The 20088-nt window shown below is 38.5% G+C and overlaps 1 protein-coding gene across 2 annotated transcripts in view; it reads left to right on the top strand.

Moving 5' to 3' along the window:
* Window positions 1-18688, top strand: part of LOC122396938 (neuronal acetylcholine receptor subunit alpha-7-like) — a 180732-nt gene extending 162044 nt beyond the window's left edge. The window contains exons 5-12 of one of the 2 annotated variants that reach the window (XM_043395733.1): window positions 6677-6857; window positions 9060-9135; window positions 11696-11890; window positions 12729-12815; window positions 14638-14747; window positions 16956-17064; window positions 17593-17987; window positions 18449-18688. In XM_043395733.1, the coding sequence (XP_043251668.1) occupies window positions 6677-6857; window positions 9060-9135; window positions 11696-11890; window positions 12729-12815; window positions 14638-14747; window positions 16956-17064; window positions 17593-17987; window positions 18449-18616 (1321 nt within the window). In that variant the 3' untranslated portion in view covers window positions 18617-18688. Of the gene's footprint in view, window positions 1-6676; window positions 6858-9059; window positions 9136-11695; window positions 11891-12728; window positions 12816-14637; window positions 14748-16955; window positions 17098-17592; window positions 17988-18448 lie in introns of both variants that reach the window. The other variant, XM_043395732.1, reaches the window with a different exon arrangement.
* Window positions 18689-20088: the final 1400 nt, after the last annotated feature.

The following is a 20088-nucleotide window of genomic DNA, read 5'->3' as shown; positions in this document are numbered from 1 at the left end:
TGTTAAATCGTTGCATTAAAAGCGTTTTAAATTAATTGTATTATAAATACTGTCGAATACTTGACGTCACGTTGATACCGCGTCTGATAAAATAAACTTTAATAACCCTGTCATAACGTATATTATCGTTCCACTTGTGACAAATTCGGCCAGTAATGCAAATCATAGTCGAAAGATGACTCTATCAAAACACATTCTCTTCAAACAGGAACTTATGCATAAATCTAATACTTGCGATAGAAGTTATTGCAAGGGTGTTTAAGCATTGTTTCTCATAAATATCTCTGACCCCAGGGTTTCCCGAGTTCGGACAAATATTCCCTTAACAAACGGTTCGCTACAGGTGCTCAAATATAAATAGCGTTAAGTCACACGAGGACGGTAATATTTCGAAGCGCTTCAATTACCGTTTTCACCGGAATGCGGCCAACCAAATCCAAAGGAAAGGGGGCCAGGTAACGGTCACTACGAGGTCTAAATCAGTTTGACCGGTCATGATTGCATGACTTTCCAGTAATTAGGTATTGAGAGATCCGTTTCCAGGACGTCGGACAATATATCAGTAATTGTTGGCGGAAAGTGTGATTCGGTAGAATGCAATTCCAAATGCCTAGCAGCCTCTATCCATCGGTTTCCCATACCCCCGCTCCCTTTCCATTCGACGAAGATTAAGTGGTTTTCAGGTCTCCGGGCGCGAACAGTGCCAGAGATATCATAGATACAATCGAGCAGGTGGAATTCATTCCGTGCATTCTGAATGAAATACATACGTATGGCTCGAAATAAATTATTGCACGCGGTTCGTCCAAGAATGACCCGTACACGTGCACGCGACGCGTTCTACCGTACTCTTTCCCCTTTATCGAACGTTTGGTATTGTATCTCATTGCAAAAAATAATCGATTCCATCTCTTCGTTTAACGCAAAGCTCACGATACTCGTACCACCGTTTAAATTCAATTACTTGATCGTTTATTCGAGATTTGTTTCTTCCGGGTGTACGTTTCGAACATTGCTATGTAGGTGCTTGAATATTTTAGAACAACTTGTTACAAAGATCTGTTAATTTTTTCAACGAATTTAAAGAATCAGGATAATACTGGATCGAAAATTGGTGGATGATGAAGTGGCTTATTCTCATTATTGGGTGGATACGAAATAGGAGATGACAATAGCTAGGGTATTTAAGCAAATATTGAAAACGTATTGTTTTTGGCTGACAGACGATAGTCATTCCGCAGTACGTCGGAAAATGCGGTCGCCAGTGCGCAATTTCAGATCTGACCGCGTACAGTGCTGCGCCACAAGAGCTATACATCAACGAGGAGACATCGAATATTTGGAACTATTATCAAAATTAGTGCTTCAGCGTGTTGAATGTCTCAAGTGTGCTACTTGCTGTTCGATGAAACGAGCGTCTCTTTGAGAAATCACTCGTTTCAATATCACTCGACAGCTCGCAAAAATGTTTCACATATTCGTGTCCTCGAGAATCGAAATGGTAGAGGGTAAACGCAAATAATACGAAACACAGACAATTTAGTAACAAATTGTACCTGCAATCAAGTAAATGGGTACTTTTACTGTTGTCACTACCGGAGGACTTGGAACTTAAATATTTGCGAAGTTCTAAACAATGGCATTAGAAATGCTATGAAGTAACACACTATGATTTGAAAAAATTTCAATAAAATGTCCAAAAGGTCGAAAGATTTTCACGACTAGCGTGTTTAATGGAAAGACACAAGTGGAAAGTAGTTTGGCTGGAGGTACGAAACGATTTTTTACTTCGAACGACAGGAGAATCTCGTCTGATACGCTGAGTCCGTGAACATTTTCGAGAACTATCTACCAGCAGTGGCTTTGCCAAATGTCGTGTAATAATGGAGTTATATTTGCAGTGCCACTTGCACAGCGGAGTTTCAAATCGACAATGGTGTCTCGGTTCAACTAGCTATTTAATTCGCAATGATGTTTTCCAACTCCTTGAAAATCCTTTGCACGAATCCATAGATTCGGACGATTCTTAAACGTTTCATAACTATTCTCTGATAACAATATTTTTATATGCTACCACTTGATTAATAATTAATACAATAAATTTGTATTATTGTTAGAAAATGTTTGTTCGTGTGATCAAGAAAATTTAAACTCTTTTTCTCTTTTCATATCAGAATTGTAACTTACAAACAAGTTCTATCAAAGCACGAATTTATATTGATCGTTAATAATAATATTCTTATTCAGAAAAAAAAATTAAAATATGAAAATCTTGGACACAACAATTAAGAATATACACTGAGATAACAAGATAAATCCATTTGTAGCGAAAGAAATCGACTCTAATCTGTTTATTAAAAATACCGCGAGATTCGTGTCACAGCTAGTCGACAGGATTCGAACAAATTGGGTGGATATTACCCTTGGAAACGAGGGAACAAAGTGAGTGGAAATAAATCGTTACACGAAAATGATCCACGCGTTCTTGTTTCCTGTAATTCCGTGAAACCGATTTGCACGAACGCCGATTCGTTAAAGCGATGTATGAAATTGCGACTCTGTCTCGAATTCCGTGTAAACTGCACGTACCGCCGGGTCACTCGTTTCCACTTAAATGTTGTTCCGTTTACGAGTCTGGTTCGTCTCTTTTTGGCTGTCTGACGATCGCAAAACTCGGATGATGGCGTGACACAAAAGACCCAATTGCAACCCCCCCTCCCAGGATCGCCCCTTTTTCCATCCGTACCTACAACCCCAATCACGGATGCGCCCCTCCTGCCTTCCGATTTTCCGGCTTCCTGTGTACCTCGAACACGGGGCCGTGGAGTGCTGTGGAAAGGGTTGAAGGTTGATGAACCGAAACTATTTACCTGGGCGGACTTGACTCGCACAAATACGAACGACCATGGATCTACATGTGTATATGACGCGCGTTGGCTGTCGATCGTCAGAAAACCACGATAGGAGGCTGGCACGAACAGGCGGTACGATATTTATGAAATGAAGTTCTTTCAAGATGCGAACGGAAGCGTATTGAATTTGCGTCCAAGTTTATTGGAGCATCGTCGCCGAATGGAATTACCGTAAATTGTTGATGCTCTTCAATATACGTGGGCCTCGTTTGCGGTCGAATTTTGTGGGGCACGTTCGGCCAGAAATAAGATTAAGGTCGTTCCGGATGAAAAATTTATTTCTTCCACGGTTAACAGAATCTTTCTTTACTCTCTCGGCATTGCTTTAACATCGAACGATTTTTTTCTTGCATTTGTTCGGCGTGAGCCTGATTGCTTTTAAAATTTAATTACCCGCGAACGTACTACGTTTTCGCAATTGTTTTTCATCCCTTTCGCTTACGCGTGCTAACACGGCCTAGGAAAGAAAGCAAAAAGGGAGTCCGGGAACGCGAAAATTGAATTTACTATTTAGGAAAATGGAGAAAGAAGACAAAGCTTGTTTGGGAAGTTGGAATATTTGTGAATACGGTGATTTGAAATCGAAGGGACTTTTGAATAATGTAGACAACAAATAAATTCGTTCGGAATAGTCAAACAAACGTGCTATCGCTCAAAATGTATTTTTTTTCGTTTTTGTATTTCGCTTCGAGGGTTATCGTAAAAACCAATGAATATCAAATTTTTTATCCGTACCATACGAAGCAACGAAACGACAAAATAACAAAGATTATCTATTGAATTGTGAAGCGTGGTACTGCCTTTAAAAAACACTTTAAATTAATGAAAACTATCCTACGTTATCGAAGAACTTTTCCGGTATTATATTTCAAGATTTAAAATTGCTTAAATAGCAAAAAATTTAATGACATTTAATGAGCATACTAAATTTCATAAAATTTTGATAAATCGCTCCTATTGTTTCAAATTTTTTGCAAAATTTATTGTCATAGTAATCACTGTAACAAAAATAACATTTTGACAAACCACACCTGACGCGTGAAACAAAACATATGTACATCGTTTTGGATTTATAGATAGGGGGTGTCTTAAATATTGAAAAATTCGATAATCCTGACAATAGTATTCTATACTTGCCTGTATATTGCAAGGTCGATCGAACGAGAGTAAAATTCCATTTAACCGGGAAAAGTTCTTCGCGGCAAGATAAACAATTTATAAAATTGCAAAATCGATGGCGGGGGACGGAATTGATTCCAGACGAGCGATTTAATTGCAACGGGCACCCGTTCAATTTGCAAAATGATCGTGGATTACGTCTACTTGGAACGAGTTCCACAGGACAAACACTGCAAGTTACAGGCGCAACATTTAAACGTAAATCGATACTAATTCATTACTCGGTCGGCGCGCATAAATACAATCGTGCCGAAGCTGCGCGCACATTATCATCCTTGAAAGCTCAGAAGCTTCGATGGGAATTTAATTTCCGTCGTCAAAGGGGTCGCCGCTTATGCGAATTTAGCATGCGGCAGAAAGAAACGTGCAAGCACAGAGTGCAGTGTGGTGTGAAGGGGGGAGAGGGGGGTGGGCGAGCAAAGGGAGAGGGTGGCGGTCGTGTTGGTGGGTGTGGCAGGGCAGCAGGGTGAGTACGAGGTGGTACAGAGGGAGGATTCAAAAAGAATGAAATAACGGATTGGGTTGCGGCCAACTGGCCGGCTTCCAACCAATCCTTAGTCGCCTGGATGCTAGAGTATATTATGTATACCATTCACCCGCCTTATATCCGTGCTCCGTAGAATCGTCCTGATGCATCCCATTCAAAATCATATTTCCCTGTGAGCTGTTCCTTAAGGTGGAACGGGACAGAAACAATAATTGAGAATAAACGATTCGCCGGTTCTTCGAAGTTTCGTGACATTCATTAACGATACTCCAGTGATTCTCCGGGTCATCCGGCGAATTTTCCGTTCGAGTTGCTCGCAATTATGAATATAAATAGAGAGAAAAGTCGGAGGCGCTAGAGCGTTTCACTGCACGATGAAATTGTTATGAAAATCAGGACGTTGTCGGGGGTCGCGTTTTTAGGCGAAATCCCAAACGTCCGCCGGGAACGTTTACTCACTTTACAAGCCCCCGATTCGTTTCTTTGCGGATCATATTTGACTATGCACGGGAATACTTGAACAACCGAATTTATGGATCCAATGGTCCTGGAAAAGATTCGTCCTTCGTCCGGTGTACCCGGTGACATGGTTGATCGTGTCCGAAAATAGGGATCCTGCTTGTAAAAATGAAATTGGTTCATCTACAAAGGACCCTGAAAGAATCGCTTTTCTCGGACTCCGTTTTAAAAATTACTTCGCCTTTGTGAAACTTTATATTCCGCGAGCCCTTTAGTCCCACGTTATTTACGCAACTTCCGTGAAATAAGTATAATTTGGCACACGACCCAGAATTTAATGTTTTTGATGAAACTGGCCAAAATTTAAACGCAATTAATTTATAGAATATATTAGTTTACGTTGCAGCAAAGGGATTGATCAATTTTACAAAAGGAATAGTTATATTTTAAGTAAATTTATTATAAAGTTTCGAAAAGCGTGGTATCGTTTGAAAGCAAATTTCATGCTTAATAAAGCACAAATTATGATGAAATGCGAATCTTCGTAACGCGTAATTGTCAACGATTGATTGACGCGAAATTGTATCGTTATTGTTTGTTGTATTATTCCTTTGTTTATAGATCGAATAAGATTGCAATGAAGTAATTTTGTACTATGCTACGAGTCATCACTTCCACAAAAAGACAATAATTAATTTGATAATTTCGTACCTTCGCCGTGCAAAATGGCGTATAACATCAATAACAGTACGATTGAAAAATATATTACGATAAATAAAGTAAGGGGAATGAGGGAATTATAGTAAAACAAAAAAGCTTCGAGCAATCGGTTGTCGATAGATCAATGTTATTGCTTCCTTCGTAGCTCCATCTATTCATTATGAATGTCGTTCGAAGCTTGGAAACTAAGCAATACCGTTACTACGTCTAGAAAACGACAGGTTCTTAATAATGATATGACAAGTTCGCGTAGAATTCGACTACGACTATGCATCACGATGTCATTGTAAGTAGAATGCAACGAAATAATGCAACGGCATTGTCAAGTAACTGGAGTAGAGCTACAACAAAGCAGCACGATGGTGTTTTCTATAATTAACTTGCCATGTCGAGGCTACGTTGATGTAGCGTAAGCAAGAGTAATTTGTTACTCGATAACAGGTACTTGACAATAAACCATCCGAACTAATATAACAGAAATTGAAGACGTTTGTACCGAATCAACTTATCTATTATTGTAACGAGTGTAAAATTGAGTGACGTTCATTCCTACTGAAGTTTATTTATATATAGAATATAAGAATAGAAAATGTCACTTTCCTGTTTCCACGTTAAATGCAATCGTAAACATAAAAGAGACTTTCCATGAGAAGTAAAGACGATTAAATTACTGTTTTATTTGAACTTATCTTTTCTACGAACCACGTTCACTTTTTCTGATTATGGAAAGCGATGCTTTTGCATTGGATAAACACAATATCTACTTTGAATATTCATTCGGTACCCTTTGGATGTCTAAGCTTAATGAATCATGACTTAATTCTCTCGCCTTCAGCCCTTAATCGGGGTCTAGTGAGATCGCAAACGTCGTTTAAAAATCAATGGAATAGCGTTTAACATTAACGATTGTTCGTTACAGCGCGGATGAAGGGTTCGACGGCACTTATCCAACGAACGTCGTCGTGAAGAACAATGGGACCTGCTTATATGTACCGCCTGGTATATTCAAGAGCACTTGCAAGATAGACATTACTTGGTTCCCCTTTGACGATCAACGCTGTGAAATGAAATTCGGTTCCTGGACGTACGACGGCTTTCAGGTAATCGGAATTACGAAACTCATTAACAATTAAATTTAATGACCATCGAAAATACACGCGTTAATTAAAAGTTTGGATACGAAAATTGATATCGTTCTGAATAAGATACCCGATCATATGGTGTACAAGAATTCGGTTAATTTAGAAGTTTAAATATTCCAGTGTGATATAACAGAAGGAATAAAAGATCGATCACGACTGCGAATAACGTTATTAAATTGTTATCGATGCCTTCGTGAAATTCATGGATTATTCGTGAATTTTCGGGGTTAAATGAAACTTGACCAGATCGTCGGGACATCGATCGAAGGAGAGATGAGATGCCCGTAATTTGGTACTTTCGTAAGATACCGAGAATGCCTGACCTATCTTCATTTGTCGCCCGTGAACATTTTGAATAATTAAAATTGAGGATGCGAATTGGACGATGGGACGGAATTTGAGAATGCTTGAGGGTTCATTGTGGAGGACAATAAGCAGGACGAAGTAGTAATGAGCCAAGATAGAGGGGAGCGAAATACAGGACGCTTTCTTCGGTTGCATTCGATTCGGTGAATAACGAACAAGATGCAAAATAGTCTTTCTTTTTCAACCCGCCTTCTCTCGCTTTGCATCTTTTTGTGTTCAACAATTCAGTTTGGAAGACGGACGAACAAGAAAGATACTTGCCAAAGCGATACCAATTAAACAATACTCTACAAAGTGCTGGCAGGAAATTAAAACTTCAGTAAGAAATGTTTAAATTCTACCTTGAAAGTATGCTTAACACTGGAACTACCAAAGCAGTAAAACTTACCCATTCGTAATTTCTAATAAAACTTGTAAAAAATTATACACTAATAAATAAATACACTATAATTGTCGATAGTTCTAGTGTTAATACGAATGATTCACGAGTCTAAAAGATAGATCTCTAACAATACACGTATTACTCGTTTCACGTAGCAATAATCTGATTTATATGTAAAATGTTCATTCTAGCTTTGTTTTCCACGCATATTACCACGTTGAAATCGAATCTATGTTCCGCAAAACCGCAAAATGTTGGTACACTGAAAAATATACAATTACATCATCAGTTCGACTTTAAAGAGAAAAAGTAGAAATAAATTTTAATAATATGAAATTAAATCCATGTTTCACGAGACTTTCAACGTGGCGGGACTTTCACAGTATTATTAGAGCGATCGATCTAAAATTTCATGGAAAAATTGAATAATTGAAGATAAATTTACAATATTTACCCGTATAAATTGTCGATCATCTATTAGCCGAATAATAACACGTGGTATTCCGTGTACAAATTCAAGAATTTACTCTCCAATTGCCGAATCTAAGGCAGAGTCCCCCAAATGAGCTTGAGATGTTAGACGTTGGTAGGCTCTCGAGTCACTGAAAAGTTCTCGAGCTGAACCAGGACGAAATGTAACCTCTTTTTTCAAGGTTCTCACTCCCCTACTCTTTCTCATTCTACTTGCTCCTCTTATGTCATAAGACCCTAGGGCAAGGTAAACAAGAGTAGAAACAAGAACCTAAACAAATAACAACGTGCCGAGAAAGCCAAAGTATTTCTCTAGACGTTACACTCACTGACCCTCGAGTTTCTATCGTTCTACAATCTTACCTTCACACATGTACATCAACACACTCGCCTCACGCGTCTACAAGCGTCTAAAACTTCGCGTGCATTCCAAGAACTTGTTCGTTCCTCTCTATTTCTCTTACTACCAAACATAAACATCCTTTCATTGCATTTTTATTGGGTTCTATCGAACACCTTTCGGAGAAAGCGAAATTTTGTATCGTCAGATTTTCTATGCCCCATTTATTGGCTGGTTTTTAACAAGAATAATACTATATTATTTAATTATATCATCGAGGGATTCTCGAGAATTTTTAAATAAGATTCCCCGGTGCCGAGAAGCAAGGCTAAAAGAATTCGAGAATCTCCGAACCTCGAGAAACGAGGAAAGAGGAATTCAGGGATTCTCGAGTCTCAAAGAACGAGAAATTCTAAGAAAACACAATTACAAGTTCCAAAGTCCAATGAGGATCATAGTTGTCTACAGTTTCAAGTCGATGGTTCGCCTCTCCAACACGATAAATCTAAACTGTGGGGATTGCAAAGGATGTTACTTAAAAATAGAAATTAATTTTGTTCGAGTAACTTTCGTTCGATCAATCGTAATAAATTGTCAACAGTTGGATCTGCAATTGCAAGACGAGGCCGGAGGTGACATCAGCAGTTTCATTACTAACGGCGAGTGGGATTTGTTAGGTGAGTTTTTACAACCCTTATCGAATACCGTTCCCTAACATTACCCGAGTAGTTTGCCCGCGTGAAAGCAATTCCCGGCCGATTAGCAATTCTAAAATCTCCAGCGAGCCCTGGAGTATAATAGATCTACGATCAATCGTTTCGCAGGTCAACAGCAGCTGCATCTTACTACCGGGGCTTTGTCTAATTCAAATTTTCATCGCAGCCACATGCAAAACTAACATATTCGAGTTCAAGAGCGAACATTAATGGGAACTCCGTACTCCGAGTATAAATCGCTCTAATTATCTCGATTGCAACGAAACCCTATTGTGCATACAATGCTAATACACGTTTACTTTTTAAATGTAAAATCGACTGTATCGCTGTAACTGATCGTTCAATTTGTTCAACAATTGTTTTAAAAAAAAAATAATGACATTGATATTTCACGATCGGTATTGAAAATTGAAAAAATTCATTTTGGTCATCGTATCGCGTATGAAAAGCTGTGAAACTTTTACCTTTTTTGTTTTATTTATGTAATTATTAAACTCCCAATATTTTGCATTAAATGATTATAAATTTTGAGTCACGATGGATACGAAAGAAGACAACGTCTTGTACCTGGCCAATTAAGAAAAAGAGTTTTTCGTTCGCGTTTTTAAAACGTTTTAAACTGTTAGGCGCGAGATAACAGTCATTTAATAATGTACCATTAGCGCAGTTCCTCGTTGAATTATTTGCTTTCATACTGCGGAATTTCGCGCAATGTTTGCGCTGAATCGACGGCTTTTTCAATGCAAGCAAATTTACATCGTTACTTTTCTGCAAACTTCGGCTGTTCATTATTTCCGCGAAATTGTCAACAGACTGGTGGAGACGTTTAGTTTACACTCGATTAAATAGAAAATAAGTACGACTGTATCGTGAACATTGTGTGATCTATTTACAATAATTTGTTTATTTAAATGTACTTTTTTAATTAGTATAAATTATAATTAAAGAACGAGGTGGATAAATCAATGGAAGAAGCATTTTTTCGTGAATTCCTTTAAATTTTCAGCTGCTTCGTAATATTTCTGAGGTTTACGTAACATTTAGAAACTGTACCAAAACTCAAATTATTATTTAGTTTCTTTAACAACATAATTAATTCAACATCAAGGCCTGAACGTCGTTAAATCTGTATTCTAATCAAAGTGCAATGTGCAATTTCCTAAAACGCATTTGTTTTAAGGACATATCAATAGAGAGAAATTCAATACTGACCTCATCACTGTCGCGTATTGTAACAGCAAATAGACAATTCCTATGTAATTACTGTTGATTTGTGTCTAAGCATAGATAACCGGTATTTATCTGCACGAAGAACGACACATTAATAATTGTTTCGTGACAATGTTGACCGTTTCACTCCTATGCACACAATCTGCGTATAAACGAACTGTACTCTAATTTCACAATGTAATTTATTTTCGATTAACGCGGGAATGGTAGGAGACACATTCAATTCCAAACAAACTGTTTCGAATCTCTAAATGCAGAATGGTAAGAGTGTTATGATAAAACCATGATAGACAGAGATCAGTCACGAGTTTGGTTACTTATTGTTGGAATTTTATATTATATCTACGAACGTGTAGCGAGGCTTAGACGGTTTCACAAACATTTTAAATAGTACAAACGTTTCGTTCCGTGGGCGTGTGGCTTTTATTTCCGGTATGCGTACGCGCACAGTATTAGTATGTACGTTGGTATATAGAGAGCTTATGAAGCTCTTGGCAGAAATGTATCTTAAGAGACTTCAGCTGCAGGAAAATGTGGTTGCAACTGAAGGAACACTTGAAAATAAAGTCGCCGACTCTCTTCCGGTATGTTGCTCGAGATAATTCAAGTGCATGGTGCACTCTGTATAAAATAGTTGAGTCATCGCTATCGGAACTACTCTTTTATTTCTGCGAGCTTTTCCTACTTGCAAGTTGAAACTGTCAGCTTTGAACACTCCGCGGTTCGACCCCTTTCCGCTTTATTTATTCCAATTTCTCTGCCTAATACGAACTTCACTAACGAAGATTTTAATAAAAACGTTGCACTTTTCGTTCGTCGAAAAGCTTTATTTTGTTGCTTTCGATTCTGGCAAGAGTAAAATCAATTTCTATGCGAATTTACATCGATATCGAAAAACCACGAATGATCGAAACCAACAAAATAACGACAGGACAAAATAAAACGAAATGAAGCCTGCTGCGTTTTTAGGAATGAATTGTTAAATATCTTCCGATTTCTACATTCTCTTTGCAATAATAAATTTCCATTGGACCGCGAAGACCTAGATTCGTCGTTCGAAAGTTAATACTTTTTTTTTCATTAATAAAAAAGAAATTTGAACAAAAATTCTGAAGATTATCTAATCCAGAATCGCGACTGAAAGACAAGCTTCACAAAGAGAAAATGACCTCTTCAACTTTTTAAAACGAAGCAGCTTAATGTTCAAAATAATGTGAAAAATTGATACGACTTTGAAACGCGATTAAAAATAAAAGTAAAGTATGAATAATTTTGTTGTTTGTTGTTACAGGAGTGCCTGGAAAAAGGAACGAAATTTACTATAATTGCTGCCCGGAACCGTACATAGATATTACGTTCGTGGTAATCATCAGAAGGCGGACTCTTTACTATTTCTTCAACTTGATCGTGCCATGTGTCCTGATCGCTAGTATGGCTGTTCTAGGATTCACCTTGCCACCCGATTCTGGCGAAAAGCTTTCTTTGGGTAAGTTATTGTTATCAAGCCGGTTAAAAAGAGATGCTAAATATTATTTACTTAGATGATTTATTTGATCGAAACGACGCGTACGCTCGACCTACCCTTCGAATATTAATGTTTACTCTCTCTTGGCGAGTTCAGATCGCATGGCTACATAATTCCAATTCCTCGAAGGCTTCGAAGCACTCTATAACAGCACACGTGATTAGATTCAGTCAAGTTCTCGTAACGTATCGAATGCATGAGAGATTGCAGTCGCGTCGATCTCGATCATTGGCATTCATGTATCGACAAACAGTCGGAATTTAACGATCTGCTTTCCGCGTTCTTGGAATATTTTCCTATTACCCGTGTATGCATTTCGGGATGCAAATCCTTCGAGAAAAAATCACGTTCGAAATCAGAAACTGCACAGTGGGATCTTAATATTGTTTAAATACTGTCTTTTATTTAGCAAACATCAACGTTACATTGAAAGAAATAATAATTCCGCCTAAAACTGACCCCATCGTTCCTAGAAAATTCTTTTCGACCCCCTTGGAACCATCGTGCTCCATACGTTCGAAATATGTAGAATAATTCGATGTTATAAAAATCTCTAAAATGAAAGAAATCCCTCGAGTCTAATTTCATTGCGAAGAAATGAGCATGAATCTTTGCTGCGGCGCTCGAAATAAAAAATTCACAATCGGTCGTGTCGAGTAAAGAGGTCAAAGGTGGTACGTTTAGAGAACCTCGAGGGTCACCAGCTGCGGACCTCTGGACCCGTTGCGAATTAATCTCGTCCGGTTGCCGGGCCAAAGTGTACGCGATAATTATTTGAATTAACGAATCTCTTTTGCAGGAGTAACCATTCTCCTGTCCCTTACTGTGTTCCTGAATATGGTCGCCGAGACAATGCCAGCAACGTCGGACGCCGTGCCGCTATTGGGTGAGTCCGTGAATTTCGTGTCACTTTTTATTTACGACGCGCTCCAAATCGAGATGAAATCGGAATCTTTGAAAAGCCGAGCGTGGACGATTAATCATCGAATGAAAAGATATAGATCAGACTGATCCTTCCTCGACTCATAATTTATCCGAGACCTCAAATATTGTTTCTTCGAAGAATTCCATCGCGGGCATGGGTTCGATAATGATTTTAAGAACTTCGATGCCCGATAGCAGATATATATATATATTCTGCGCGCGAAACTGTTGACTAAGTGTGCTAGATTTTGCAATTTCATTGGAGATTTCGATTGAAACCCGCACCGGAACTAAATAATGCAACCGTACTTCGATTATCCTTCAATCCTTTGTCGGTTATTCGAGCACCACCGTCATATTGTTCGAAAAATGTACTTTTCGTACACAGTTTTACGTTCATCTCGGTTGCTGAATAAGTTACAACGGGACGTCGATAACAAAGTGCTCCGATAGATCATATTGCCGGTTGATAAATGATTAACATTCCATTTAATTTAATGAGATACGACGTTAAAAGCAAAATCGAACGTCCAAGTAGAAGAGGTACAGTTTTAATACATTTTCGTGAATTTTCGTTTCCGATTCTGTACCGTTACGTTGCCTATTTATAAATGTCCTATGAAATTCACCGAATATAAATGCTGTTTATAAATTTGGACATTTCGTTATAAATTTGCACGAGACGATACTTTCTGGAAGTTTCATTATTTACATTCGCATATCGAGATACAGAAGTCTGCTTGATGCATTTTCATTCGAAAATCCCCAGCCTCTGTGATGAAATACCGCGCGAAATAAATATGAAAAACTAGTCTTAGAGCCAGGACAGTGATAAAGTTCGAGAACTTCTGCCATATTTCATTACGTCGCCTGCAATTCGATATTCATTTTCACCAAGAAAATTTCGATATTTATTATCATCGAGTGGAGACGGACTACTCCTTCTACCGCGATTTATTATCGCGATACGCCGTAAGGAAAGAAGGATACGTTGGGTAACGGTTATTCTTCGAAGCTGTTCGCGCGTTATCAACCTTCCGCGAGACACATGGGCGGATCTTGGATTTGGTTGTACCTGGATCTAACCTGAACAGAGGCCGTATGGCCGTGGCTTATTGTACCTACGACCCTTTATCTGTGTCTCACGATCGCCCATTGCAGTTCAGACTATGCTACTGACATGTCACCGCTAACAGATCGTGCAAGTCAGACGTACGCGTCTATAACAAACGTTCATTGACGTCTTGAATACGAATAGCCGATGCGAACGTTCTGAAATCGTTCAATCGATAATTCAAACGATCGTATTGAAAACGCGATTCGCTGAATATACCAAATACTTCCTTGATATTTAAATGTGATTTGTAAACGCATTGATAAGCCATTATTAATTCAACGGAGGCTAGGTCCCTTTCGATCGGGACTTGATTTCACTTGTTAAGTCAGTTCAAACACTCGAGACGGCATTTGTTTACATGGAAAGCATTTTTCACCGGTATTTATTATGCAACGAGAAGGAACGAACGCATTTGCGTTCCCCTAGAACGTTAGGTTATTAAATGAGATCCATTCCTATTCTAACGAAAGATGCTCGACTTTCTGTATCGCGTAATATGATTAACAATAAACGTTTTTCTTGTATTTATTCCATCATCTTGCTAATAGAAATTACTGTAAATTTAAAAAACGTCAATATTCCATTATCTAAAAAATTAAAACATGCAAATAATAAACTATTGCGTTAAATGTTATACTAAAAGATTAAATGAATGGAATTTCTACAGGAACATACTTCAACTGCATCATGTTTATGGTGGCCAGCAGTGTTGTCAGCACCATCCTTATTTTAAATTACCATCACCGAAACTCTGATACTCACCAAATGTCCGAGTGGGTAAGTATTATCTTTACAGATTTAATTCAAGCTACATTTCTTTAACAAATTACAAATTCTTGTACATCTAGGAAAAATTTGACTAATATCAATAGCGTTATACCAACATAACCAAAATAATTTTAAACTTTTACGTTAATTTCGAATATTTTTTTATCATAATGTGAATTCAGTCAGAATTTGAAAAGTTTTATTTGCATTAATAACGAAAGATTTAAACGTCGTAATTGTCGAACTATATTCTGCATCCTCTAGTCTCTCTTTGTAATTATTTTATATATTCGGTGCAAGTGTCTCTGCATTATTTTAACCAAAATTCGAGGCCTTACCTCGTCTCCTCCTTCTGCGCTCTCGGAAGTTACCTCGCGGATGAACTCGACGCGTATGTGGCTTCAATTAGCGTGACACCATATGCTTGAAAGTACCCTTCAGGTTTACTTTGGTCGTTAACTTGATTCACCCTTTAGAAAGACACTGGGTTATTCCTTGCACGGATTTTACTATCTATTATATTCTTCGAACTACGAGATTCCCATAAGCGACATCTGTCGTTAAATTTCTGAAATAATTCGTATCCGCGAGGCATTTGCTATGTATTTTTCTTATAAATTCTGCAGAAAAATAACGTGACGATTCGCAAATCTTTCCACGCAAATTCAGTACACCATTAATACATACATTGCAGCGCCACGTTCAAGAACTATCGTTTCCTAACCATGTATTTCTTCAAATCACGCGGAATAGAAATTATATTAGATAGATGTCGTTTATTATCACCTCTACGAACAATTAAGGAACTTATATGGACGTTATTTTTACACTATTTCTAAAAATTAGTAGCGAAATAATTCAAATAATTTCGCAGACCACAAAAATCGAAATTGACGCGTCACTCGCTAGCAACAACGATTTAATGGCAATTAGCTATACTTACATACTAAGTTGGGGAGCCCAAATTTTGTACACTTCTTACAGCCAACGATAATAACACAACATAATTGTAAGAACAAAAGATTTAATTAACGTGAAACATTCTAAAACACATAAAGACTTTCGATATTAACCACGCGAAACACAGGACACTTTGTTCTACCACGCGGTCTCCCCACCATTGCTTGCCGCATGGCAGCCAACCTCTCAACATAAACTCACCGCGCTTCATTAACAAAGCATGTTCCTAGAACATTATCCCTATAACTTTAATGAAAGATAATTAAAATTTTTAATGCGTAATAATTAAAACCCCAATGTTTTAAATAAATATCGAGTTTGTATCCATGTTCTTCGTTAGGTTACTTAATAATTATATCATTTTTATGCTCAATTTATACAGGGTGTTCGGACACGCCTGGGAAAAATTTTAATGGGAAATTCTAGAGGCCAAAATAAGACGAAAATCAAGGATACTAATTTGTTGATTGTGACTTCGTATAAAAAGTTATAAGCCACACAGTATATTTTCGGTAAAGAATTTTTTTCTCGAAAGTACGCAGGAATTCGGGGCTATGTCTATTAACCAAAAATGATTGTAATTGACCCCTGCAACCGAAAATAATTTTTCTAAGACGATTTGAAAAATGATTGTTACTGACCCCCACAACTACAAATAATTTTTCCGAACACCCTGCATATATACTGTAGGATGTTGAAAGCTTATGTTCGTACAATTTCAATTTCGATTTGGCGATGGAGATTAACGTATAGCTTCCTCTCGTCGCGTATAATGATTTTCGATCGGATAGATAGGTAATTTTAATTTTAATTGAAATTTTCTCGGACGATTGGTTTAATCGGTCACATTTCTCGCCATAAATGCGCAGACAATTATACTAATATTGAATTTAGTTTACGCGTTGTCGAATTATATCCGCAAATGGCAGGCGTTGACAATAGTTCGTCATGATTTAATTATTTATCCGGACCTATAGGCTTGGATAACAAATCCACTGGAGGTCATTAAAACCTGAACGATAATTGGATTACATTTTCTGAATATATACTTCTGAAACTTTATTTAAGAATTTACTATCAAATGATTATACGTATGCACAGCTATGATAAATTATATCATACACGTACGTACTATACTTCATCATGAATTGAAGTAAATAATTAAGTGTACACAGTTTTCTATATACTTCTGTACTTTCTTGTTTATTTGATGTTGTTGTACTGGAATATAAATTACATTTTGACTCTGATTTGCAGGTGAAAGTGGTATTTCTTTGCTGGCTGCCTTGTGTACTTTGTATGTCACGACCGACTGATAATGAAGAGAAGGACGCGTCAAAGTCTCAGAAACCGTCTCCAGTCACCGGTAATTTAGTGACACGAAAAAGCATCGACACAAGTACTGACGACAATTACTGCTATCTAAATAAATGTTTTGGCACTGTTTTACACAAACCAATATCACTCAACGCCACAGACTACCGAGATGTGCACAGTACACTTTACATCACTGTACCTGACTTATTTCGAGTCATGTGCATGCATATCAATTTTTATCTATCTACCAACACCATACTCGAGCAACATACAAAACCTATAAGTAAATTATTTAAAAGTTTAAAACGCTGACAGGAATTAACGCCCGTTACTTTCCAAAAACTTCCTTGTTGTAACTTCTTCCTTGCCCAAATCGATGTTTTTGATATACTTGTCACATATCGACTCGTAACTTTGTTATTTTACGAAAAAATAAATTTACCAAAGTAAAAGTTGAAATTCCACCGAACCATCCTCGCGAATCCAAAATTCTGAATGTTCTCGATTTTAAATGAATATAACAGAAGCTTTATTTGTCAATGTCACGTTTGTTCATCGGTGTGTTTTATCGAAACAGGTACTAACAAGACATACGGCGACCTGGAGCTTCCCCAAAGAAGCAGCAAATCCCTTTTAGCAAACGTCCTGGACCTCGAGGACAACGCCTTGGCGTCCCACAACAATCTCCTGAACAATGTGTACAGTACACCTGGCCCTCACCATCACACAATGGGTCACGGACACAGTCACATACACGCGACGCCTCATCATCATCATAGCCACGTTGCGACGCCGCATCATCAACACTCAACGCCATTGGCACACACCTCTTATCCAGCACACCAGATCGGTCACACGCCGCACCATCATCAACATCCACCGGAAACGCCTGCTCCCCAGGTCGAAACGATACTTCAGAACGCGTGCTTTTGTGCCAGATACGAGCTCATCCTGATCCTGAAAGAGATCAAGGTACATTTCTAACCCAAACGATATTGTTACGATATTGTTCAATTGCTGGACGTGGACTATGAATTTTTCACTACATTTCTACCCTAATAATTGTAAACACACGTTTGGAATGAACATGGTTGGTCTCATATCATATGATGAGTCTCGCAGGTTTCAGTATGGATTCTGGTAGGTAGTTGCTCTTTGTTTTCCATATTATACAATTTTAGTTGCCCTCATTCTCGAGTTTAATGTTTTAATAGCTAATATCAATCGTAGCATCAAGCAGTAAAATAAATATTTACAGTTTCTACGTGCAAATAATAAAATAGCACAAGACATTGGTGCAGTAAAGCCATAAGCAACCAGTTCTCCGAGTTCCAGTATAATAATACAAAAAAATTGATCTCGTGTGGTCGTGTTTAATCGTGGGATGATATTCCTTAGTGAAATGGTATAGACGGAACGATTGTTTGTTCCAGATAATAACGGATCAACTGAAGACGGAGGAGTTGAACACGAACGTGAAGAACGACTGGAAGTTCGCGGCGATGGTGATCGACAGAATGTGCCTAATCATTTTTACTCTGTTCACCATCATCGCTACCATCACCGTCCTACTGTCGGCGCCGCACATCATCGTCACGTGATTCAGAAAACACAGGCAGCCGCCGGAAGGTCGGAGGTCGACGAGGATCGTGCACGGGCGCGGCATTTCGGTGCGGATGACGACGAACACGACGACGACCTCGAACGGATCGGACGCATCGGACGCATCGGGCGCATCGGACGCATCGGGCGCGGCAGGAGCCCGCGAACGACGCTTACAACGACGTTTCTACGCTTGGATGTCCAGCACGGGGTCCCGCTTCAAGCTCGTGGGTTGTCACGTTTCAGGAGATCTGCACCGCGATAGGAAGAAAGCAATGCGAAGATTATGCTCTTCGTTCTTTACGATATTTAAGAAATATCTCATCATGTAGTTCATTCCAAGAGGACGCCTTAGCGAGACACGTTGAAAATGCGCCTACACGGGGGCGTTGGAAGGGATACCGACACACACACACACACACACAAACACGCGCGCACACACACAAATACACAAGTACATAACCCTGTATACGCAGCACGCTGACCCCGTTGAAGTATGTGCATCCCAATCGCGCAGAGGGTTGGGATTTTTTAGTCTCTCGAGCGCAGTTGACACGATTTTCCGACAACAGGATATCGTCACTTTGATTTTCCACCGCGAGTTAACGATCTTCAAAACGATAACGTTCCCCCGATCAGTCGATATTTTGCTCGATTATTCCATTTTTAAGCTTCAACCACGAATCCGGGAGTTGATTAGCACTACTTTGGTTTATCGTACTCCACGAACGATTATTTATTTACTATCAAGAACTTCTTTCCTTATTTTTATAATATATATCTTCTACTATAAAAAATATTTACTTCGAGTCGGTGAGAAACGATCAAAGGGCTCTCTTCAATAATTTTCAAATGAAATTTCAAAACATTCTTTCCGCGCTAATTTTGTTTCTATGAAATTCTGCTTTCCGAACTTAGAAAAGAATAATTCCGCTGAAACGTGAAAATTGTGTCCGCCATCAGACCTCGCTTCTGCAGTTGTAAGCAATCGGGATGCAAATAGATCTGCGTATATGCGTGCAACACGTACACACACATACATGTACACGCGAGAACACAGAGCACTGAGGACCGTCGAAGCGTTTGAATTTGTTGAAGAATAAATCGAGTTTCACGGGGCGCGGTCCACGGCCACGAAACGATTTTCCGTTTGGCCCTGGTTCCTGCTCAAACGAGAAAGAGAAAGAGAGTGCATCTCAACGAGAAAAAGAGAGAGGGAGAGATACAAACGAGAGAGCGACAAGCTGAAGAAGGGTACACTGCTCCTTTTATTGTGCTTAAAGAGAAAACCACGACGATACGAAGCAAACACGATTAAGAGCAAAGCGCACACGTTGAATATTCCGAAAACCTGAAAACGTAAAAAAACAAAAAAAAAAACGAAAAAAAAAATAAAGCAAAAGACGAGAGAGAGAGAGAGATAAGTAAAATAATACTACACACAATGAACTGCCAAGATGATTCAAAACAA

The sequence above is a fragment of the Colletes gigas genome, unplaced genomic scaffold, assembly GCF_013123115.1.
Source record: "Colletes gigas isolate AHSC1104 unplaced genomic scaffold, ASM1312311v1 Colletes_gigas_Sc00008, whole genome shotgun sequence".
In the NCBI taxonomy this organism is placed as follows: Eukaryota; Metazoa; Arthropoda; class Insecta; order Hymenoptera; family Colletidae; genus Colletes; species Colletes gigas.
The sequence above is the reverse complement of the archived record's forward strand: the minus strand, read 5'-3'. Positions and strand labels throughout refer to the sequence as shown.